This window comes from Myotis lucifugus, unplaced genomic scaffold (genome assembly GCF_000147115.1).
Source record: "Myotis lucifugus unplaced genomic scaffold, Myoluc2.0 scaffold_9, whole genome shotgun sequence".
In the NCBI taxonomy this organism is placed as follows: domain Eukaryota; kingdom Metazoa; phylum Chordata; class Mammalia; order Chiroptera; family Vespertilionidae; genus Myotis; species Myotis lucifugus.
This window is the reverse complement of record NW_005871057.1, coordinates 11,147,623-11,172,562: the sequence shown is the minus strand read 5'-3', so window position 1 is coordinate 11,172,562 and position 24,940 is coordinate 11,147,623. Positions and strand designations below refer to the sequence as shown.

Below are 24,940 nucleotides of genomic sequence, written 5' to 3'. Positions count from 1 at the left end.
CCTTATACTCCACCCTCCTTCATTGTCATTGAGTATGATCAATTCTTAAGACATTTCAAAAAAGATAGTAAATGAGCCCACCTAGTAAAGCCAGCCCATCATCAAGTGACTTGTTTTTTGCAGTTTTATGCATTTTACAATCTGGTATAGTATTGACATCTTTGGAGACCAAACTACAAAGATGGGATAATCTGGCCTTTGGTAAAATTTTCCATCAATTAGGTTCGACTTTATTTAATTTTGCCCTGAGCTTATTTTACTACAAAATATTTATTTTCAAAATCTGTAGCCTTGGTTACTTATCCACTTAACATACCAACAGGATACTTCCCTGGAATCTAAACCACATTTCTGCTTTTTCAGCTTCCAGTCTCTATATAAATATTGAGCACATGCTCAGCACTGGCCCAGTGGTCTTCTAAACTGTTTCCCACCTCTGTTCTCTCCTTGCTCCAATCCATCCTTCCAGACTAATCTTCCTAAGTTTACTGTCCCGTTCCCTCTTAAACTAAACATTCAGTGCAACACTCCTGCTTACATGAGAGTTAAATCAGACTGATTTTTAGTAATTATCTAGTTCACCCTCTTCATTTTACAGACGAGAAGTAGAAGTGCCCCAGAGAGGAAGTGATGTCCCTCAGGCAGAAGTGACTTGCTGTGGGCTCTGGTGGTAAACCTGGTCCCACTGAAACTTCACGGCCTCCCATTGGGCCTCCTTAGCACAACATTCAGGGGCTCTCTAAGGTGGCTTTCCGGAGTATTTCCTGCCCTCTCATCTGCAGAAGCCTGATTTTTCTGTCTCTGGTCTCCCAAAGACACTACGATGGACGCGCTTTCCCATCTCTTTGTCTTTGCCTGTGACCCTTCCTCTGTCTAGTCCAGCCGTGGGCAAACTACGGCCCGCGGGCCGGATCCTGCCCGTTTGAAATGAATAAAACTAAAAAAAAAAAGACCGTACCCTTTTATGTAATGATGTTTACTTTGAATTTATATTAGTTCACACAAACACTCCATCCATGCTTTTGTTCCGGCCCTCCGGTCCAGTTTAAGAACCCATTGTGGCCCTCGAGTCAAAAAGTTTGCCCACCCCTGGTAATGCCCCATTCCCTTGTGACGTACTCATTCGCATGCCATGCTCAATCACTAAGTATTTAAAATGTGGTCTTTAATTCTAAATTAGTGTTTATAAGTCCACTAGTAAGATTCTATTATGATTTCCACTTTACACATGTGGAAATTAAAACTAAAGTAGATTACTTGCCAAAGAGTTAGCATGTGGCAGGGCCTGGATCCAACCCGGGCCGTGTGTCCCCAACAAACTAACTGCTTCAAAGGAACATCTTCCAGTTCCAGGCCATAGGCTCCCTCTGCTCAGAGAAGCTGAATTTATCACAGGGGTTCTCTGTGCTTTCTGAATGCTGTTCAACATACCTTAATACTTAGAAAGTAATATAATAATTCATGAACTGATCATAAAAATCTATTAACTTGACTTCCTAAATTCTCTTCCAAATGTAATTGGAAAGGAATCGGTGCACACCAATAAAGTCATGAAGGGGAGAGAGAACTGTGCTGAGAGCAGCACACAGAGCCTGGATTTGATCCCATCCCCACCAGGAACTCCTGGTGCCTGTGACCTCCAGGTGCCAGTTAACCTCCCTGAGCCTCCAGGCCTTCATCTGTAAACGAGGTTTAATGATAGACACCTCATGGGGCTGTGGTAGAGACTATGCATAAAAACTTTTTATTAATTGTATAGCATTTTTCAAAAGTATCATTACTTTTAAGCCCCATCAGAAATTAAATACTATTAAATCAATTTAATGGAGAATTTTCTTTATTATTATCCATCCTTCAAGTGGTAAGGTGTGGGGAGTTTAGTGTGTTGGCCAGATAACTTTTTGTGAGGTTTCTTTGACTTTTTTAAACCAATTTTCTTACAGAGAAATTACTAATAATATGGGATTGGCCAGCATATCCCTTCCATTTTCTCTGCTCTTTAGGTGTATGTACTCAGATCCTGAGTTTTCTGAATGCTAACTTGACCAGTTCTATATTGTTGGCTATGCAAGTTATATATAAAAGAAGGGCCAGATTGTCAAGTAACTTGTGTTCAGAGCAGCTGCCACTGCTTGCCATGTCTCTCCATCTGGAATGGCTTTAATGTACATGGTTGGTTCATAATGAAAAAATGTTGCTGCTCAGTCTGATTCCAGCGTTTATACCTGCAAAGGCGTCAGCAGTGTCAAGGCTGGCAGAACATAACTAAGTCACTTTGCTTTCCAAAGATGGAGATGAAGATCCAAAAGACCAAAGAAGTTACGGAAGCATGGTGGGAGAGGAAGAAAATTAAGTGTAAAAGGCAAGAGTGTAACTCCTAAATTAACAATTAAAAATACTGCCTCTCTGGCAGCCCAGGCATCCTATATAATAAAAGGCTAATATGCAAATCAACCAAATGGCAGAACGACTCGTCGCTATGAAGTGCACTGACCACCAGGAGGCAGATGCTCAACACAGGAGCTGCCCCCTGGTGGTTAGTGCTCTCCACAGGTGGAGCGCCACTCACCCAGAAGCCCTGAGCTGGGCTCACTGCTGGCACGCACAGCGGCAGTGGCAGGAGCCTCTCCCACCTCCACAGCAGTGCCAAGGATGTCTGACTGCCAGCTTAGGCCCACTTCCCGCAGGGAGTGAGCCTCAGCCATCAGTTGGACATCCCCTGAGGGCTCCCAGACCGCAAGAGGGTGCAGGCCAGGCTGAGGGAACCCCCCAAGTGCACAAATTTTGTGCACTGGGCCTCTAGTGTTTTCAATAAGCAGCAGAGGGTCCATTAATTTATTAATTTGGTGGGGATGGCATGAGGAGAGATGATGGTGGCCTCATGAGTGGAAAATGCCCAGGACAAATGGGCAGAAAGTAGATGAAAATGTGCAGTGGAGCCAAGAGGCAAGGGGGCTTTGCTGTCAGAGCTGAGTTCCAGTGCAGACTTAACACTGAATAGTGTGACCTTAGTCAGGTTCCTTCACCCCTCAAGTTGTTCATTTGTGAAATACAGATAATATGTCACAGGGATCTGGGGGTTGGATATAATCATGCAATGTGAGTCCTTAATGAGCACAGTGCCTGACACACAGTAAATATGTGGTAAATGTTAGGCTGGAGGCTGAGATGGGAGTGTGAGAGGTACCACTGGAGGTAGAATTGTAGTGAGCACAGTGGCTCCCCCTCAACTACGTATTTTCTATCTGCAGTTGGGAATCTATGTATTTGGAGGGCTGACCAGTAGTTAAACATGGATCTTCAACTTCATGGGGGTCGATGTCCCTAACCCTTGCATTGTTCCAGGGCCCCCTGTACTTATGCCTTTGCCTGGATTATTTTCTCGCCAAATTGTTCTCAGATTCTAGAAGCTATTGGCAGGGCCAAGAAGAAACATGGGTTGTGTTATAGGACACCCTGACTAGGTCATCTCCTCTCAGAGATGACATAGTCCAGCAAATATGTACAAGGTCCCAGCTTACTTTGGGGAACAGTAAAGATTTTAGAGCCAGGATGAGAGGAAGATAAGTCTGCAGAACCAGGGTAGATCCATTGAAGATGTAACAGTGCAAAACCACATTTCCACATTATATATTGTTTTAAGAGCCAGTGGGCTAAATCAATTGTTGGCTGTATTATTCAGATGGAAATTTTAACAAAGCTAGAAGGGTGGGAAGGCAGAGCTGGTGCTATATGTAAGAAAGGATATGAGAGAACCCAGAGCTCTGTGTGCTTGGAAGTCAGTTGCCAGTATAGCTTTCAAAATAGATTGAGTGTTTATGATGTGTTTGGCACATTCCCTTACCTCAGTTCATGACTACTTGGCCTGGGTATCTTTATCTCTGTTTTACAGGTGAGAGACACCAAAGTACAGAATTTAGATTTGTTTCAAATTCCCTGGTTCCAAATCAGGTGCTTGTTCAATTTATGCCACAATGACTGATGGAAATGCGTTAGATCTATTTTTAAAGCCTTTAAAAGAAATTAGGGAAATATTTGAGGCATCTCAGATGTTCAGCCCTAGAAAAGTGGATGAATTGGACTTTTCTAAATTATTTAAGTTATAAAGCATCTCCATCCCATAATTAGCATTCTTTTGAAGTTTTGCTGACGTTTTTCCTAAGAACAGCATAGAGCAGTAGTTCTCAGACTTGAGCACTCATCAGAATGGCCTGGGGACTTGTGGAGTGAGAGCCGGCAGGTCTGGTGTGACCGGGAACTTGCATTCCTAACAGGTGCCCGAGTGATGTTGACATATTACTTTGTGAATGACTGATAAGAAAAATATATTGTATTCCTGATTATATGGAGGAATTGTATGAGAATAATCCTGGAAGGGAATTTCCAAGACCACAGATAGAAATTGCAATTCAGATCATGTTTCCATAAGTGAATTTGTAGTCCAAAGGATTTGTATTGTGACTTTATTTTTTTGGAGATTGCCTTTCATTACAAAGGGAAATCAAGAATGAAAGTCATTTTATGTGTAAATGTTGAAATTCTGTGTAACTTAAAAACATAACAGGTTTGTATGTTTTTCAAACTACTAAAAATAGCATATTAATTGTTATGTATGGATTTTCTTACAGTATTTTCTTTCTTTCTTTTTTTTTTTTTGTCTCTGTAGGTGGCAAATCTTCCAAAAGACTATAAGATAGGCCTCAAGTATGTCCCCGGAATGGATGTTTTGGTATGTAAACTTTACGTTTCAGAGTTTCATTTTGGTAGCTGATAAAAGAGATGGGATCACCTTATTGAGATAGAAAATTATCTGACATTTAGAAGTTTGCAAGTTGTTTCCTAAACATCTACTCCCAAATTTGGAACAAGCCACAAATTTCTCTTTTTCTTTTAGCCTCTCCCCAAAAAGGCTTCAGTGTAAAATTATGTAAATTTTTTCTATACTTGAAAAGGTCCTATGTAAATCTCTTTTCTATTTAATTTGAGAACACAAAATATTTTATCTCAGAATTTATTAGAATCTTACAATAGATTCTTAGAACCTCATAATAAAAATATGAGGTTATGATTATAAACACTCCTTTGTTATTGCAACCAAGAAATGTTAATTATTTTTCATTGGGAAGAAATAGTTGAAGAATTCATATATGAATAAATATTTCAAGCATAGGAAATGTAATACCCATGTATCCATCACATAGCTTGTCAAACCTTACACTGTGCAATATTTGCTTCAAATATTTTTTGATATTGAAGCGTTATACATATAACTAAGTCCCCTGTATTCCCTTTTCCTATCTCCATTAGGTCCCACTTTGTCACTTAGGGACAGTTTGTCTCTTATGAACAAGTATTCTGAACTGGAATAGTTTATTCCAAGGCATGTTTTTAGGACTTGGCATGAGGTTAGCCTCCCCTGGAGTTGTGTCGAGCACAACAGCACACAGTAGCCCTTGTGCTTTTATAGTTTTACTACTGCAAACTCTGCATCTATACATAATATATTGTTTTTTGCATGTTTTCATATTTATGTTAATGTCATTATACTGCATATACCACTTTGCAGGTTGCTTACTATTGCAACATGCCTTTGAGATATAATGTGCTGCTCCACGTTGATTCATTCTAACTAACATATTGTGTTGAGTTCATTTGAAACCATTTGGGGTACTCTACTCTGCAAGTAGACATATTTCCTTAACTTACCAAATACTATACATCCACCTCGTGCAAATTGTCCGAGGCTTTGAGTCAATCAAAAGCATTCCAAGTTTAAGTGCGTTCAGTACATCACTAAGTGCTTGTGCTTAAAACGTGTTTCAAAGACTATAAGGTTATCATGACAAGAGAAGGTCAAAGGTACTTTTCTTTTTCTTAGTAAACCTTTTAGCATGAACTGTCTAATGTTCCTTAGAACTCTTTTGAACGTGTGCCTTCATGCTGAACCAGTTATTCTTGAGTCTAGGTCAAAGTCTGGCCTATTGAATTAGGGGGAGTTCTCTAGAGATAGGAATGTAAAACCACAGCATCCTGAAAGTTAATTAATGCTATCATTCAGTCACTCAGGCAGCAAGTATTTGTTTAGGAAAAACTATGGAAACAGCACTTCATCAGACACTTTAAGAAACAAACACATGTCGATTTAGTCTTATGTTCAAAAACTGGGGAGAAATTATCTGGCCTTTTTCAAAATGAATTCACATATTTGTCTCCTTGGATGATTACGGAAAAACCTGTGAGGGCAGCAGGATAGCTAAGGTGACTCCTCTTTTACAAATGACACACTGTGGTTTGCAACCCAGAAGTATTTTGCCCAGGCTTGCACAACTAGCCTGGGAGAGTGACCCATCTTAACAAGAAACCTGGGGTCATGCGACTCACCCCTGGGTTACAGAATGTGGTTATCTCAATAATTACACTGGTGAGGGCAAGTGTTCTAAGTGAAGCATCTGAGTGGGAAGGACGCACCTGCTCTGGGCTAGAGAAGCACTTTGGGCCTCTAATTGCTGAACTCCCTCAAAGACATGCGGCTCTTTGAAAAACAAGGTTACACCAAAAATAACGGAATAGATTATTGTGTACGGTATAATCATAGATTACACTAAATCACACATTTTGGTACTGGCTGGTGACAGCAAGAGCCAAACTTGTAAAAATAAAGCCAGCTCTTTGCCACATGTTTTCTTTCTGTTTCTGTAATTGAGAAAAGTCCACTATTATTTGATCTTGGCACTCCATCCTGGCACGCTGGGGAGTAACTCTGTTTTTGGCTACCACAGTTGGCAAGGAAAACAAGCCCACACATAGGACTGTGTGCAGAAACCTGTCTTCAGCTTTCTTTTACCTTCCTTTTAAAACCGTAGTTGCTGCCAAGATCAGAGGAGTTTCCCAGTGGACAGGCCCCTGATTATTTGTCAGTGGTCAGAGTCCCAGCTGCCTTATCTTTTGTGTTTAAACAATAAAGGGTGGAGTGGGAATCAAAATGGGCACCAACAACTTCTCTGGGGCCAAAGCAATAAAATTCTGCCTGCGGCACTGGGCAGAAGAAAGCTCTAGAATAGAATACACATTATTATTATTATTATTATTATTATTATTATTATTAGCTTTTGTTTTAAAAATCAGATAAATACACCTGAAAAGGAGAGCTTGCTTTTCTAAGGGCCTTCCTAGGAAATTACCTAGTAGGTTCTTTCTCACAAATAGCAGGGTGTGATCAACAGGTTGATATTTAAATCTAAGGATAATTACCAATTCTATTTTAAACTTCCTGAAGCTGTAATATTGCCAGGCTTAAGATTTCCTTTTAAGTTCCTAACCTCAAAAGTCTTAAGCATTTCCAAGCCTTTCCATTTACTAGTAATGTTACTATAGAAAGAACAAATATTAAGTCACTGAATCAGTGCCACATGTCTTCGGTCATTTTCACGTTTGTAAAGTGATATACACTATGAGTTGCTTGTGGTATTTGAGTAAAAAATTCTTTATCTGTTTTTAATAAAAGTAAATTATGTATTCATCAGTTTTCTTTTAACTTTTTATTTGGGAATAACTTCAAATTTACAGAAAAGTTTATAAGACTATTACTCAAAGAACACCAATATACTCTTTAATCCAGATTCGCCTACTTTTAATATTTTGCCTTATTTGATTTCCTAAATGCTTGCTTTCTTTGCACACATGTGTGTTTTATTATTTTTCTAAACCTGTTGAGTAAATTGTATACATAATGTCTGTTTACCCCTACATACTTCAGTGTATATTTCCTAAGTAAATGGTTTTCTCTTAAATAACAACATTGTAAGCTGTCAACTTCAATAAGTTTAGGAATAAGTAGAATACTTCAATCCACTGGCTGTATTTCAATTCTAACAACATTTTTGGGGGGCATTTCTTTTTCTCCAATACAAGAAGCTATCTAGGATTATAATTTACATTTTTGTATCAAGTGTGATAGGCAGAATAATGGCTCCCCACGCATGTCTCCTGCTGTGAATCTAGTATTACCTGACAAGGCAAAAGGAATTGGCAGATATAACTAAGTTAAGGATTTTGAGATGGGGAGAGTATTCTGGATTACCCAGGTGGGCACAATCTAATGACTTGCATCATTATAAGCAGGAGGCAGGAGTGTCAGAGCCAGAGAGAGTGATTTGAAGATATTACATGGCTGGCTTTGAAGATGGAGGAAGGGGCCACAAGCCAAGGAATGTAGACATCCTCTAAAGCTGGAAAGGGGTTCTCCTGTAGAGCTTTTAAAAGAAACAGCCCCATTGAACACCTTGATTTGCACCTACTAAGACCTATTTGGACTCCTGACCTCAGGGACTACAAACTAATAAATTTTTTCAAGCACATTAAGTTTATGGAAACCAATACATCCTGTCTCGTTAGTCTCCTTTAAGAGCTCCTAGCCTTTCTTTGTATTTATGAGAGTGAAAGTTTTCAGTAATGCAGCCCTCCCCAGTAGTACAGTTTCTGAATGGCTATATTCAGATTAGGCATGTCCAGCCTCTATGTGACATAAGTGATGATGCCTCAGGTTATCACCTCTAGAGGCACATATTGTCCATCTCCCCTTCCTGGCGCTCGTTGTGTGATCACCTGGTGCAGGTGTTCCACTGTTGCTGTGTATTTACTCATTAGCGACTACTAAGCAATCTTTGGGGAGACACTTTCAGACGATGTCCAATTCCTCATCCAATAGCTGTAAGTTTAGCAGCTATTGATGATTCTTACCTGAACCAGGCTTTACTATCACGTCAATTTTTAATTAAGTTAAATTAAGCAGGGTTGAACAAGTCATTGGCAATATGGAACGTTACTCTAACCATATGCCTCCCAGCCATCTTCCCTCTGCAACACCCTTCCTCAGGTATGCATGACTTCACTTCTGGACCAGTCTCCCCTTCTTTGGCTGCTTCTGGGCTCCTCCAATCTCCCTGGCCATTTCAGAATTCATCATTGAAGGTTTCAATTTTTTTTGTTGATACTGATTAAAAAAGAGAGATTTCAAGTGATCATTTAACTCCTCCTTCATGTACTTTGAATGGCTCTTAATTGCTCTTGGGAAACAGGAAAAGGAGCTCCTTAAACAAGGCCTCCCAGAGCTGTTTGATCTGGCACCTTTCCATATCCTGCTCAGTCCCTCATCCGCACACATTCCCCGCTGGGAGGCTTCTCTGCGCATGGCTTTCTCTGTACCTGGAATCTGGTCTGTCCTCTTGTTTAGGTAACTGCTGACGCTTTCAGCGTCAATTTCACTTCTTTATGGAAGCCTTCCCTCTCCTTGATGACACCAAATCCTCCTATTAGAAAGTTTTTCCCAGCACGCCTCAGGGTAGCAGTTTTTCATTTATTTGTGGAATTATTTTATCGATAATTGTCCACTTGTAAACTTCATGAGGGCAGGAATTGTATGTTTGCTTTTTAATATCCTCACTACCTAATGGGTAATAGGCACTTAATAAATATCTACTGAAAGAAAGTGCAGACGGAAGGAAGGAGGAAAGTTCCCCAACGTGTAATCACTTGTAATTTCCCTGAGGTACAAATTTGACCTGAATAGAATCCACACGATTAATATGATGAGGTGAGGTGAATGCCTATAACATCACATATCTGCTCCGCAATGTTACTCTGGTCTTCTTTTAGGTAGGTGTTCATTTTGTAAAAGATCTTCAGTGTGAGTTGTATTATGCAAATGTTGAGGAACCATGGTTTCCTTGCGCCTTCTATTATACTACTTATTATTGAGTCATTTCCATAGTCAAGAACTTTCTCATTGTTCCCAAGGACTGAAGGCTGAAAGCCAAATTCCTGAGTCTGATGCTTGCTCAGGACTCTACACAATCTTGCCCCACCCTAACCACCTCACCTCAATACCCATATTACCCAACGCAAACTCGCCACCCCAGCCAGATGAGTCCCTGCCTTCAAAATTACTGTGCTTATACTAAACTCCAAGACTGTTTAGTGCTACTTCCCTTTGCCAGGGATGCCTTTCTCCCTCCTGTCTACCCATTCAAATTCTCCCCACAGAATCATGCAGTTATCCTGGGGCTAAAAGCATCTTAATGGTCATTTCCTCCAAGGTCAGCCTAAGATCCTTCTTTCTCACCAGGCCTTCTCACCAGGCCATTTCCTACTTCATATCATGCTCTCTCTTCCCTGAATCATTTGGACATCACACCTACTCTGTGCTTTTGCTTGGTGCTGCTACATAATACTGATATGGTTTCTCTGAATTTCTATAGAATTTGTCCAGAAAATCTTCATTTTGGGAACCTGATCATATATTGCTTACCCAGCTGTTTAAAATTGCATGTGTGGAAAAAAAAAGTATTGTTGTGAAAAAATAATTAAGACACAAAAACTGGATTTTCCTTTCTCCATTTCTGCATCTCTGCCTCATTCTGTTCTGTCTGACAGAATTTGTCTCCTCTGTCCCAGTCACCTGGTAGATTGTAACTTCCCCAGCGCTCCCAAATTGTCATGTTACAGTTTCGGCCCTGCAAAGACTGGTTATCAGTTCCTATCACCACTATTAGTTTGGGGAAGGGACTTTCTGATTGGCCCATCAAGCTCAGGGTCCACCATTGTCCAATCAGCTGTGGCCACAGAACAAGTTCACTAATTGTAAGTATAGATCCTGAGGGTTGACCCTCAGATTTGGAGTACTTACTATAGAATAAAAAGTCAGCCAAGTAGACACTGTAATTATCTACCTCTACCTCTTATATAATAAGTATTTTTTAAATGATTAAGCATAAATGCTAGTTAAATGAATAAAATACATTTAATAGTATTTTTAAATGGCTCTTATGTGTATTTAAACTACAGGGTCCATTTTAATAACTAAGTGATTTTACTAAGGCACTGCTCAGAACATCTATCCCATTACTGTCTGAAAGAAATATAATAGAAGCCACATACGTAATCTTAAATTGTCCAGTCATTACATTAAAAAAAGTTACAAGGGAAAGGTGTAACTATAATGATAAATTTCATGTAGTCCAAAATATCATTTTACCTTACAATCTATATAAAATTATTAATGGAATGTTTTACATTGTTTTATATTATTCAGAACCCACCTACAGCACATTCTAGTTCAGACACTAAGTTTTCATCAGAAATATTTAGTCCATATTTAGATTTTCATGAAAATACAGGTTCACATACCTAGCTTTTCCAAACATACTTAAAAGTTTTCTAGTCACTGAACCAATTACTGATTTTTAAATTTAAAAAACCGAAGTTAAGTGAACTTAAGATTGTAGTTACTCAGTCGCACTGGCCACATATTGAGTATTGGCCCCATTTTGGCTACCACAATTAGACAGACCCCTTTTTTCAAAGACAGAGAAACTGAAGCTCTGAATAGACTTGTCTAAACTCTCAAACTGTGTCAGCAGAGTTGGGACTGGAATGAGACAGAATGAGCCTCTGGGTCATCCTTGCTGCCCTCCCCGCCCCATGCTGTTCCCTCCTCACTGTGCTATTTTGTGTCTGCCTCAGGAGCCATTTATAGACCTGCTCTGGGAAACAACACATATTTATAGTGTTTGGGCTGATTACCATCTTAATCAGATTGAGGTTTCTACATCACTCTAATTCAAACAAGAAAATGCAAAGTTACAGTGCCTAAAGTGAACACTGAAGACCCAAATTAATTGTTTAGGGAGAGAACTAAAATAAGTCTGGACAAAACCCAGCTCATCCAAAAGCGAATTAAGATTTTGGAGACTCTACACCTAGTAATGGGAGCACACAGTATTTTGCAAAGTGCTTTTATAGGCCTGTTCTCACTTTGCCCATCCATGGGATGTTTGAGAGTGGCAGAGGGGTGTCTTGTCTGTTTTCTAGCCCTAAGAATAAAAACCGGAAGGAGAGGAAAGAAGGTTTACTCATGGCAATTGACATTTGCTATTTGGTTGTGACAGTTGCTCAGAGAAAGTTTCTTTCATCAAAATGACACTGGATTCATTGGAATGATACAGAATGAGCCATACCTTTACCCAGAGATCTCTTAATTGAGCCTAAGGACCGGTGCACCTGATCCAGATGTGCCAGCAGAGTCATGGTGACTCTGGGGCAGGAAAAATAGTTTATGTGCTTTGACTGGACTCATTGATGAAAGAACTAGCAGGTGTTCGAGAGTCTTGGTGTCTCATATTTCTATTTAAATTTTTGGTGTAACCTTGGACAAACCACATCACTGGTTTTCTCATTCATGATATTGGAACGACTGGACCACGTGGTCTTTAGTATTCCTTCCGGATTTAAACTATTGTGCTTCTAATGGCATGGCTCTAGATTCGATGGATTGCTCAATTAGGGAGTAAATGCTGGAAGCATGAGAGGAAAGAAAGGGAATGCTTTGTGCTCTGGGCACTCATACCTCTAATTCTGGCAAGACTGAGGATTGACACATATTAAAGAAAAGGAAACAAAAACACTCAAACTGGAAGGTAATGCTGGTAATTGGATGAGTTGGATTAGAAGACTGGGTGAATACCACTGTTTCTCAGAAGCCTCACAGCGTGTGAGCCAGGGCTTTTCTCCCTCAGAATCTCTAATGGGTGTTTTACCTCCACTCCTTTGTGGAGAACTCTCATAGTGTTCACCTACCTTAGACCCCCTAGGGAAGCACACAGATATCTCTAGGAATAGCTACCAAATCAGAAGTGGTGCCAGGTGTATCCACAAAGAAGGGTTATCTAGCAGGTCCTTGAATAATGTCATTTCATTTTATGCTGTTTTGTTACTAAAATATTGATGAGATGCCATAGGAACTTAACTCTTATTAAATATAAATATGTTAAATATAAATAGGTATTAGCCTGTAATAAAATTGGTTTCATTGTATGTCATTTTGCTTAAAGTTGTAGAACCTATGGACAAAGTTGAGGACTTACTGTTAGCATGTCTTGTCCACTTTCAGCTCCTATTTCCATAAAGCTGTGGTGACTCTGCATCTGAGCCTGGTGCTTTGTGTCATAAAGTGTCAGATTCTTTCAACTAATAAACCAGAACAGTTTCTTGAAAGCAGGAAGGTGGGAAGGAGAAAGCATGCCCAAATTAGCAAGATCCCACGATGTTTTCAAAGCACACAGTGTATTTCAACTAGTTCTGAGACTGCAGAAGTGTTATATCACATGTCTTATGAAATTTATATAACATCTATTTTTAAATTTATGTGTAGCTTTAGAATGTTCATGGATATTTTCTTTTTTTTAAATATATTTTTATTAATTTCAGAGAGGAAGGGAGAGGGAGAGAGAGACAGAAACATCAATGAGAGAGAATCATTGATTGGCTGCTTCCTGCACGCCCCTACTGGGGATCGAGCCCATAACCCAGGAATGTGCCCTTGGCCGAAATTGAACCTGGGACCCATTAGTCCGCAGGCGGACACTCTATCCACTGAGCCAAACCAGCCAGGGCTGCATGGGTATTTTCTTTGTTGGTGTTAAGAAGCAGTCACATTCCTAGTTATATTTAGAATGCTTTTATTTATAGTAGTTTTTATATCTTTAAAAATATCATTTTGTTAAATCATTAATTTGGTGCTCATGGTACTTTAAAAATCCCTTAGGAAGCTCACCCTGGCCCAGTACCTCATTTGGAGTATGGTCCCGAAACACCAAGTTTGCAGTTCCATCCCCAGTCAGAGTGCATACAAGAATCAACCAATGAATGTATCATTAAGCGGAACAGTCGGCCTGGCTCAGTAGTAGGAGGTCACCATTAGATTCCCAGTCAGGGCGCATGCCTGAGTTATGGGCTCGATCCCCAGTGTGGGTTGTGCAGAAGGCAGCCAATCAATAATTCTCTCATCATTGATGTTTCTATCTCTCTCTCCCTCTCTCTTCCTCTCTGAAATCAATATATATATATATTTATATATATATATATATAATATATATATTTATATATATATAATATATATATAAAATATATTTTATATATATATTATATATATATATATATATATATTAAATGGAACAATAAATTGATGTTTCTCTCTCTCCTTTCTCTCCACTCCCCTCCAAATAAATCAATATATATTTTTTAATTCCTTAGGAAATTCACAGTTTTTAACCAAATCTTCAATGGTAGGGGCATGCTAGCAGTTCAAAGCTATTGATTCAGTATCATTGATTCAGTTAGCATTCTAGAATGATACATATTATATATATATGAATATAAAGGATATGTTGTTTTAGTAGTCCTACCTAGAACTGCTATAATTTACCCAGAAAATGTAAGACAGAAGCCACCAAGAAAGAAGGTAATAAATTGAGACTATGGAGTTAGGGGAAACCCAGACATATTTTCCCTTTCAAAGCAAAGACTATATTTCTTTTTGTATGTATATGGCTGAATAAAACTCAGTTATATGAACTTCAGGGATTTGAAAGGTAGTCTTTACATTGCTGCTATGACATCCTGCATGGCTTTATCAACTTTCCTAAGCCTTCACATTCGTCTACTAGTGAAAGAATGGTATTTATATCATACATTCTTCTAATGAATGCTGTGAGTTCATATTTATAAAGAACTATTTACATTTAAAATGGTCTCTGAAATATAAGAAATAGTGACCATCATGCCTGTGACTAAGGCAAAGAAAAAAATTACATCTGTGAACTTCACAACCATTAATCGCCCATTTCTTAATCATAATCTTGAAAGAGTTGAAAAATAGAAAGATCTATTAACTCACAAGTGAAATATTCAGTTGGCCATGTTTTGTTCTCTTTGCAAATCATTGACTATTTTAATTAAAAAGAAAATACGAAACTGCTTGACATTCTAGTAAAAACTGGTTACCTCTCCTGCAGGCAGACAGGTCAAAACTGGCTGATGTTTAATATTATTTATTTGTCTCAGTTTTAGCTTTAATAAATCCAAGAATTTTGAAAAGCTAAAATGTAACTATTTAAACAAATTAAGGGAAAGATACAACTTTGAATTTATTATACAACCTTTTCCAATGAAATTGTGGCAAGAATGAATAATGAATGAAATACAATTGCAAAACTTTTAGAAATATATTTTTCAGCAGTAGAGTCCAGAAGTTCATATCTTATCAGCTAGCAACGAATTGTTCATTACTTTAAAAGGACGGATACTGGGGTAGGAGTAGGTAGTGGACGTTTCATGATTAAACTGCAAAAAATTACAGCTTTAGAGTTGAAAATTTTACGGAAAAGGTTGATTGTTTGGACTGTTGATTCGGTATGTGAAAATGGGAAGTGTAGTTATAGATAAATGAGAACTTGAATACAGAATGTAAACATGGAGTTCAGATGAAAAGAGAGATAAACAGAAGTGTCCGTAAGCACTGGCATTCCCCAGTGTAAAAATAAGATACATGGATACAAAATATTTTTTACTTTAACCACAGAAAAAGAAAAAAAAAAAAGACCACAGTAACAAAAGGAGGCCCTTAGTTCAATTCAAAACAAGGGAATTTAATTTTGGTTCCTACATGTCAGAAGACCCAAGAGGAGGATAGGCAGAGTGTATTCAGAAAGTAGAGCAAGGAAGGAGTTTAAAGATATTAATATGTGGATTTGCTTACCACAAAAAAATTTGCACAGTTACAATGGAGTGGACTAATTGGTAAAGGCTGTTCTGCCATGTAAATACTATTCAAACTGTACTCCTAGTATGTGCTGTATTCCATATGTTAGGAATTCTAACCCTTGCTGATAAGGCTGACTATATAAAGGTAGTTGTCACTGTCTAAATGGAGAGAAACTTGGAGAGCAGTTCTGCCCCAAAGGAAAGACTGACAGCTTGGAAAGTGACTTGTAAATGGTGCAAATATGAACTTGCAGATGCTTGAGATAAGCATAAGCATTGATTTAACAAAACAAAGAATCCATTCTGAACATTCTTGGACACACATAGTCTTTAAGAACTTGGTTGATGAGTTGAATGAAGTGGCCTAATTGAATTAATGCACACTGGTGGTTTGTTTATTCTACTTAAATGAAGCCAGAGCCAACAATTCTAAAAGTTATTTGTTTGTTTGTTTGTTTGTTTTGTGAAAGGGGTAGAAAGGAAAGGAGGTTGTAATCTAGCCCTACAGCAGGCAGAACAAGGCATAAATCTGGGAGACTTTAAAATGGTAGAACTGACAGATTTGGAAACTGATTGCGATTAGGCTGAGATGTGATGTAGAAGGGGAAGAGTAGAGTCAGGACACGTTAAATGTGAGATGCTTTTTTTTTCTTTTTTATTGATTTTATTGGGGGTGACGCTGGTTAACAAAATTATACAGGTTTCAGGTGCACAACTCCACAACACATCTTCTGTACACTGAATTGTGTGTTCACCACCCCAAGTCAAGTCTCCGTCCATCACCATTTATACCCCTTATACCAGCCGTGGGCAAACTACGGCCCACGGGCCGGATCTGGCCTGTTTGAAATGAATAAAACTAAAAAAAAAAAAGACCGTACCCTTTTATGTAATGATGTTTACTTTGAATTTATATTAGTTCACACAAACACTCCATCCATGCTTTTGTTCCGGCCCTCCGGTCCAGTTTAAGAACCCATTGTGGCCCTCGAGTCAAAAAGTTTGCCCACCCCTGCCTTATACCCTCCTCCACCTCTCCCCAGATTCCCACCCCTGCAATAACCACACTGTTGTCCAAATCCATGAGCTTTTTCTCAATTTTTTCTTTTTTTGTTCAATTCCTCCATCCCCTTGGCCCCCCAACTCTCAAACCCAAAACTTTTAAATACATTTAATGCTTCCAGGAATTGGAGCTTACCTATGTATGGATAAACCAGTTTCTTTTTTGTCTGCATTATATTAATTGAAATTGTTCTGTTAAATAAATTTAAAATGGCCCCAATATCTAACTTAGAATAAATAAATTACTTGACTTTCCTCCACGGAGATACTTTGCTAGTAAATAGAAAAATAAAGTTTAGTGGTTTGATTTATTTTACATGGCATCAGTTACTCTATATCATTCCAATACAATAGATTATAGAAGATATAGTAAATTATTTAGGATCTTAATAAGCCAAGTCAATTTTAGCTATCCCCACTCATTGCCTTATTCTCCTCACTGTAATATTTAAGCACAGTTAAAAAAAGAAATCGGAGCCTCTACTTACAGAAAATGTAATCTTAAAATATGTGAAATATCTCAACTTATGATCAATTACTAATTTTAAATAACACCACATTAATTTAAGAACTATGAAAATCCATTCTAATATACTAAGAAGTTTTTCCTAATAATCTAAACCTCTGTTGATCCCCACCCATTTATAGCAGCTATACCATGTAGGCCAGATCTAGTCTGCTGCTTGATTCTGCATAGTCAGCCAGCTGGGATTGGTTTTTATAGATGAACACTTGTGGTCTATATGATGATAGAGAATGCTGACTTTTGATCCCCAAATGAGCAAAATGTTGACCTCAAATAGAGAATTCTATTATTCTTGTTGATACACCTGTATTACACAGAAAACTAAATTCAATTATTATGCAAAAGAAGTCATATTCAATTATTACATTTTTAATTTTGTGATAAAATTTTTGTGGAAATTTGTTTTCCGTTCTGTAAACATACCTGAATACTATCCTTGATTTTTGCCTCTTGGCATGCAGAGTCTAAAATATTTACTATCTAGGCCTTTGCAGAAGGTGTGGCCCCCTGATACATTTTTTCTCATTCATTTATTTCTTTAGTCATTCCTGCATCAGATTAGCAAATAGTTTCTGAGCAACTCCCCTATGCCAGACACTGTTCTAGGCCCTTGTGACACAGTTGGGAACAAGATTTTATAAAAATCCTGCCCTCATGAAACTTACATTCAAATTATATACATTATCACCTCACTACTGCCCTGTTCCATTATTCCCATTCCATATACTAGTATAGGCAAATTGAGGTTCAGAAAATTTGTGTAGCTTACCTGCAGTCTCTCGGCTGAATTGAACCCGGTTATGCCTGACTCCAAGGCTTGAGCCTTTGACCAGTGGGCTGGGCTGGCTTCACAGGTGGGGCTCCATGCTTGGTGTAATGTTCTTCTGTCACCATCTTAAAATTCTTAATCATTTTTTAGACATAATAAAAAATTATTCATTTTTTGAATAATAAATAAATTTTCATTTTGCTGTTGGCCCTCAAAATTATGTAGTTGGCCGTTTCACTAAGGCAAAAGTGCTTCTCTCTCAGATCACATTTCTACCAAATTCTTTTTCTTTTTTAAAAAAGGAACTCATCTATGAAGGAGGCTTGAAATCTATCACTCTAGGAAAATCAGCTATTATTAGTCTACTAGAGGCCCAGTACATGAAATTCATGCATTGGGGGGGGGGGGGGGGCTGGGGTGGAGCTCTTCAGCGCAGCCTGCACCCTCTCACAATCCAAGACCCCTCTTGCAATCCTGGACCACTGGCTCCTAACTGCTGGCCTGCCTGCATGCCTACCTCATCACTCCTAACCACTTGCCTGCCTGCCTGATCACCCCTAACTGCTCGCCTGCCTGCCTGATCACCCCTAACCACTCTGCCTGCCTGCCTGATTGCCCCTAACTGCTCGCCTGTCTGCCTGGTCACCCCTAGCCTCCTCTTCCTCGGCTCCTGCCACCGCGGCTTCATCCAGAAGGACGTCCGGAATGACATCCAGAAGGTCATTTGGCTGTCCGGTCTAATTAGCATACTATGCTTTTATTATTATAGATTGTTTTATCTTCCATTCACCAAAAGACTAGAAGTTCCTTAAGGACTAGGACTCTCTCACACAATAGTGTTTTGTAAGTCCCATTGTACCTAAAGCTCTTTTAAGAACACATTGAGTACAGAATACATATTTTTCAGTGGGGCTCCATGCTTGGTGTAATGTTAATTCCATTACTATCTGAATTTTGTCAAGGGTAAGAGTTGGCTCTGTCTCATCTTAATTTACTTCCATGAAAGAGAAAAATGCTTACCATCAACACTTTCCTCTAATCTATATGCATTTGTAAATTTTGAAATAGATCTGAATTAAACAGAACACAAAAACCGACCTGTTCTAATATAAGGAAATCTTTTATCTGGCAGTCAATGACTGCAGCACTGATGTCTTTGAAGGATACTCCTAGTTGACTGTATTTAAACAGATACTTTATCTTTCTCTCTTTCAATTTCTTGCAGCCTAGTCATTGTTGGATAAGCAAAATGGTGGAGCAATTGTCAGTCAGCTTGACTGATCTTCTGGACAAGTTTTCAAATATTTCTGAAGGCTTGAGTAATTATTCTATCATAGACAAACTTGTGAAAATAGTAGATGACCTTGTGGAGTGCATGGAAGAACACGCATTGGAGGTAACCTTATATTCATTGGGATTGGTTTCTACTACTCTCCTCTAAAACCTATATTGATGGTGGTGGTGGGGATGGGGCATCTTTGTTTGTGTGATTATTAATGTATAAATTTGTAATTTAAAAATATTTTGAAAGATGAGTACAGAAATACATGTTTGTAGTTATACTGCAGTGTTCTAATATACATTAACACTTAAAAGTTGTCATGTAATGTAAAAATTGATTTATACTACAATGTAAAACCAGCCCAAATTTTATCTGTATTTCATAAGTGAATTAAATTATCATAACTTTTCTATTAGGTTACAAATGTTCATTTACTTTTAAATGGAAAATTGTCTGTAATGAACATTTAAACCTGACTCTTATCCATAGTAATCACATCATAACAAAGAAGTGCATTTTAGTATCTCCAAGTCATTTTCTGATTAGTTGTTGTCAACTTCAGAATATGGGCATGGCAATAATTTGGGTTCTAAGCATATTGAAGAGACACTAGGATTAAGTACAGTACAAGGTGTTGGAGTTCAGATCCTGACTTGGTCACTAATTAACTTTGTGAACTTTAGTAGAGTTGACATGAAATGGTTTGTGATGAGTGCTTTAGCACTGTATCTGGCAAAATTAAGATTAATAAATATTTTTATGATGATGATTTTATAACTTTGAGTCTATAATAGAATAGGATTCGGGAGATATGCTTGGGCATAGAGTTCACAAGCCCAGGTTTAGCCTACAGGCCTTTTAGAAGTTTAAACCTATGAATTTAAATATGATTCTGTACCACAATGCTCAAATACTTCCTCCTCATCAAAATTCCAGTTACACTGTAAGGCCCAATATCAGTCCTATTTGTGTTCTCCAATCTCAGAATTCTTGTCATGCTAGTAAACCTAATCACTATATTTATTCACTTCTCATTTCTGAGTCAGAATGTATCTATATATATAAAAGCCTAAGTGACTGCTCAACCGTTCTACTGGTTGCTATGACACGCACTGAACACCAGGGGGCAGACACTCAATGCAGGAGCTGCCTCCTGGTGGTAGGTGCACTCCCACAGTGGGACTGCTGCTCAGCTGACCGACGGGCGCCATATGCCAGGCTCACGGCCAGTGAGCGCAGCTGCGGTGGCATGAGCCTCTCCCACAGACACTCCCCCTGAACGCCTCTCCCCAGTCCAGACCAGACCAGGATCAGGATCGGCATCGGGACTGACTGGGCGCAAGATGGCGGCCGCTTGTTGGCCATGGGCGTGCTGATATCGCCCTAGGACGGGCACACAGAGACTGCAGCAGAGTGGCAGCAAGCCTACCAAGCAGCAGCAATGGCAGGCACAGCGGGGCCAGGATGAGCAGGATTGGCGCAACACCTGGCCTGGGCTCCGGCTCCTCCCTGGCCACCTGCCACTTCACGCACTACTGCATCCCTTGGGGGGATGTTGGACTGCCGGTTTCAGCCCAATCCCCTCACGCCACGCCGAGGGATCCCACCAGTGCATGAATCCATGCACTGGGCCTCTAGTCTACACTAATAAAAGAGAAACATGGTAATTAGCGTACGACCGCTACCCTTCCCATTGGCTAATCAGCATATCCTTATGCAAATTAACTGTCAGCCAAGATGGCGGCCAGCAGCCATGCACTGAAGCAAACAGGGAGGCTTGCTTGCTCCAGTGACTGTGGACTCCAACGTTCCCCGCCTGACTTGCCGGCCTCTCAGCTGCAACTCTAAGCAACTATGTTGCAAATATAGAAGCTAAGCAAAACCCCAGAAACCTGCGTTAGTCAGCCGGGCTTCAGCCAGCCGGACCGCAACATTGTATCAATGTTTTCAGCAGGGAGGCCTCAGAGCTAAAGCTGGCCCAGAATAAAAAAAGAAAAAAGAAAAAAAGGAGCAGTTGGGAGCTTCAGTCACCCGCCAGCCGGAAAACGGCCCTCAGCCCCTCACCCAGACTGGCCAGGCACCCCAGCGGGGACCCCCACCCTGATCCAGGACACCCTTCAGGGCAAACCAGCCGGCCCCCACCCGTGCACCAGGCCTCTATCCTATATAGTAAAAGGGTAATATGCCTCCCGGCACCGGGATCAGCGTGACGGGGCAGCACCCAAACCCCCTGATCGCCCTGCGGCTCCCCTCCCCCTGGCCAACCCTGCCCCCACTGAGCCCCCCCAACCGCCCTGCTCTGTTCATGACAGCCAGCCAACCTTCCGCGTCCCCTTCTCCTGGCAGCCTGGCCCGATCAGCCCCAATCAGCCCCAATCAGGGCAGGCCAGCCAGACCCTACCTGTGCAGGAATTCATGCACTGGGCCTCTAGTCTTATAATAAATAACATCTTAGTATTAACATCTCTTTTTATATCATATTAATATTGTGTGCTGATGGCATTGATAATAGGTAGGGCATATCAGACAAGGTGTCATAAAGGAAATAATATATGCAGTGGAGCTTGAAAGATGAGTTAGGTGTTCAGTAAATGGTGATTTCAGGAAGAACATTCCAAATACCAAAGAATGTGCCTTTAATCATCATGATGCTTTGGCTGGAACCCAGGAGATTCATACCAGGAGGTATTTCTCAGTTGTTTTGGAGATTGAGTAAACATATATAAAGCACTTAGAGAGGTACATAGTAAGTGCTACATAAGTGTTAACTCGTATTATTTCCTGATTTTCTTTATAGATAATCATGCATTTGTGAATTCCTAAAATATAGCTTTGATCTGCTTTTAGGGGGACTTTAGAACTTAATCATATTCTTTATTCTTTTGTGACTTCTTTCACTGAGCATCATGTTTATAAGATTTACGCACTTTGATGTATATAGCTGTGGTTACTTTTTTACTGCTTATATAGTATTCCATTGATTGAACATACCACTATTGATTAAACCATTCTCCTGTTGATTGATGTACGCATTTATAGACACTGCTGGTAAGAACTTTCCTGTATGTCTCATGGTACAGAGATGCAAAAGCTTCACTAGAGGCCTTACCTAGGAGTAGAATTTCTGGGTCACAGGATGGGCACATGTCCAACTTTACAGCTAGTATCAAACCTGCCAAATTTACATCATTCCATCAATTTGTAAGAGTCCCTTAGCTCCATCCATGCCCTTGCCAATATTTAGCATCAACTGTGTTATAGAGGTCTGTGTTTTTTTTTTTTTTAGTAAGGAATGATGATTTTAATGAGCATCTTAAAAGAGCAATATCTCTAATTTGTTGTTAGGATTATTTTATCGTTATGATGTTGAATTCACCTGCCCACCCTATTCCTTTTATCTGGAGTTGAGCCTCAGAGTAAACTGGACGGGATCACTATCCTGCTGTACCTATGTGAATTATGTATATTAACAAAATTGTCTAAGAGAGCTCGTTTTCCTTGCATCATTGAAGGACATAGTCTTTTACTTTGCCATCAGTTAAAATCTGTAGACTCTTTGAAAAATTTAATCCTGTTTTTGTCTTCTTCTAGAATGTAAAAAAGTCATCTAACAGCCTAGAACTCAAGATGCTTACTCCTGAAGAATTCTTTAGAATTTTTAATAGATCCATCAATGCCTTCAAGGACTTGGAGATGGTGTCATCTAAAACTAGCGAATGTGTGTTTTCTTCAACATTAAGTCCTGGCAATGGTAAGGCATATAAGATTTTCTAATTTAACTATAAAAGCAAGCTTGATTCTCATATGTGTAGGTAAGAACCTACCTCTGAATCAAATATCTGTGTAGTTAGAGAAAGACGTATGTGTGTTTTGTCTAATATAAAAGCAAATGTCAAGCATAAAAGAAATGGTTATAGATTTGTTTTTCAAGCCAAAACAATTAATGATTGTCAGATTAAAGAATTGTGTGTGAGTAAACAATGAACGAGATAGTCACTCATGTTTTTCTTACCTGCCATTTGCCAGTAATTTACAATTCTTCACCTCCCATCTTCTTATGTCCCCGTCTCAAATCTTTTCTAAAGGATCTAACTCTGAGGCATGAATTCTGGTCTTCACTAGTTACTCTCTCTTGAGACTCTTTCTCCCCCACCCCTTCCCCAGGGTTCCTATAATACAAAATCTTAATTACAGTGCTTTTCTTTTAAATGGCCAATTATGAACAATTTGTAATTTTACATTTATCGGTCTGTATAGACAATGAATCTTTGTTCTATAAGGTGACTGGTGAACTTCTTAATAAAAATAGAACAGCAAGACCCAGGATGAAATAAATAGGATATGAATCATTGAGATTTGGGAAGTAGACCTGAAAAATACTCTGGTATTGCACTCGGCCTTTTGGGGACTCTGTAATTTATGTAAATCACCGTGCAACACTGACACATTATTGCTTTCTATTTAGATTCCAGAGTCAGTGTCACAAAACCATTTATGTTACCCCCTGTTGCAGCCAACTCCCTTAGGAATGACAGCAGTAGCAGTAATAGTAAGTACATGTATCTGATTTAATGCATGCATGGCTCCAATTAGCACCTCTGGGAGTATTGCATGGGCTTTAAAGGAAATTCTGCAATTATTGCTGTGAATACTGTTCCATTACTGTTCTTCCTATTATGGTCTTCCTGAGAGTTAAGGACTAGACTTGTAGGATTGGGTTTCCGTACAGTTGGAGATGACAATGAGAGAATTGGGCCAATAATTTTTTTGCTAAGATTATTTTAAATAAGGCATGAAATTACTTTTATAAATATGATTTAAGCTTTTTTCATTGTTGACTTAAAATTTATTCCGTGTAGAATTTGCCTGAGTTTTACAACAGAAAGTACAAATGCTTGTTGTGTGGAATTCCAAGGATATTTTCAGTTTTGTATATATCACTATTTACTATTATGTGTGTGGAAATTTGATGATTTTGTTATTTCACTATAAAATTATATGTTAGAAGAGAATATGCTTTTCCCCCTGCAATTCCTGTCCTCTTTGACCAAGACCTTAGTTTCCTGGAAGTCTAATATCCTCTTTTTAAATCTAGGCAAAGATCATTAGATTTACTAACTATTTTGACCCTCATGTTTCATGTAAGAGGAAAAAAATCATCCTGTGATCTTAGCTAAGAAAGTCATCCCTTAAGATTTTTTAATAGGGCACTGTCATATGTGTAGGGACATAGAAGACCTATCTATAAAAAGAAGTAATCCATTAATTACAAATCCACAATAGCAATTCTACATTTCATAAATTTTTAAAAAGACCCTCTAATATCCAATTGGTTTTGGAATTTTTGCCACCAAGTTGAGATGAGGCTATTGATAGTCTTTATTCTTCTTAAAGTGACTATGCATTTCACTGTAGAAATATTAATGTGTTTGATTGCAGGTTGCTACCCAGACCTCTCTGAGGAAATAATATAATACACAGTATATGCAGGGCAGAATCTAAAACCTAAATTCTGAATTACAGGATACTTCAGATCTGGAAAGTTTTGTAAAGGGATTGTATGTGTGTTAGTCAATTAAGGTCTTTCCTACTAATTATCGATTTTATTAATCTTTTCAAAGAAGCAATTTTTGACATCTTAAATTATATTTATGTGTATTTCATTGATTTCTAATCCTTATTATTTCCTTCATTCTGCTATGGG

General features: G+C 38.9%; 1 protein-coding gene across 9 annotated transcripts in view; it reads left to right on the top strand.

The window, feature by feature from the left end:
• KITLG (KIT ligand) overlaps positions 1 to 24,940 on the top strand; it is an 88,602-nt gene that overhangs the window by 43,169 nt on the left and 20,493 nt on the right. For all 9 annotated transcript variants that reach the window (XM_023749785.1, XM_023749783.1, XM_006084002.3 and 6 more), the window contains 4 exons: positions 4,667 to 4,729; positions 19,180 to 19,350; positions 22,828 to 22,987; positions 23,702 to 23,785. In XM_023749785.1, coding sequence (XP_023605553.1) covers positions 4,667 to 4,729; positions 19,180 to 19,350; positions 22,828 to 22,987; positions 23,702 to 23,785 — 478 coding nt within the window. The remainder of the gene's footprint in view (positions 1 to 4,666; positions 4,730 to 19,179; positions 19,351 to 22,827; positions 22,988 to 23,701; positions 23,786 to 24,940) is intronic.